Source organism: Penaeus monodon, chromosome 23 (assembly GCF_015228065.2).
Source record: "Penaeus monodon isolate SGIC_2016 chromosome 23, NSTDA_Pmon_1, whole genome shotgun sequence".
NCBI classification, from domain to species: Eukaryota; Metazoa; Arthropoda; class Malacostraca; order Decapoda; family Penaeidae; genus Penaeus; species Penaeus monodon.
This window is the reverse complement of record NC_051408.1, coordinates 42,710,259-42,710,905: the sequence shown is the minus strand read 5'-3', so window position 1 is coordinate 42,710,905 and position 647 is coordinate 42,710,259. Positions and strand designations below refer to the sequence as shown.

The 647-nt window shown below is 35.4% G+C and overlaps 1 protein-coding gene across 1 annotated transcript in view; it reads right to left on the bottom strand.

Moving 5' to 3' along the window:
- Positions 1-647, bottom strand: part of LOC119588092 — a gene marked incomplete in the record, with an annotated part of 5,943 nt that overhangs the window by 2,696 nt on the left and 2,600 nt on the right. Inside the window, 1 exon segment of the mRNA XM_037936801.1 lies at positions 478-647. Coding sequence (XP_037792729.1) covers positions 478-647 — 170 coding nt within the window.

The following is a 647-nucleotide window of genomic DNA, read 5'->3' as shown; positions in this document are numbered from 1 at the left end:
AATCCAATGAAGCTATTCATTTCTATAGCTAGTCTTTCCTCTTCCTTTTTTATGGCAGTATCGTTTGTGTTTATATTATTATTATGCCGTTACTAATAGTCATTTTAATATTAATCTCGGAAATATAAATATAAAAGAATGTTCTTTTTATAATAGAATAAGATTGTTTTTGCATGGAAAGATAAAGATTTTTTTTTCTTGAAAGAGATATATGAATTAATAATTTTCATAGTACAATGTGTAAACATATTTTAATAGGAGGATATGCAACAATATCTTTACAGGAAGATGAAATATCTCTTACAGATTATGTACCTTTTATATGATATGAAATATTTTTTTTTATAAAATATATGAAACTATTTTTCTTTTCTTCAGGGAGGTAGAATGATAGCACCCCTGAAAAATTATTTAAAAAATACGACCAACATCTCCCAAGCAACTGGCCAGCCCATGGAGGCAGCCAGTGTCACCTACCTGTGTGAATGACGACAAGGAAGTCCTGACTCCCTGGAGTGCGCGGTTCACCTTCTTCCCTCCCTCCTGGATCATTCTGTTGGCTCGGGGTCGCACTTGGTTCACAATATCCGTCGAGAGAGGAAGCACCCCAGAGGGAAGGTTGGAGAGTGGTTGACGGCAGCGGAAAT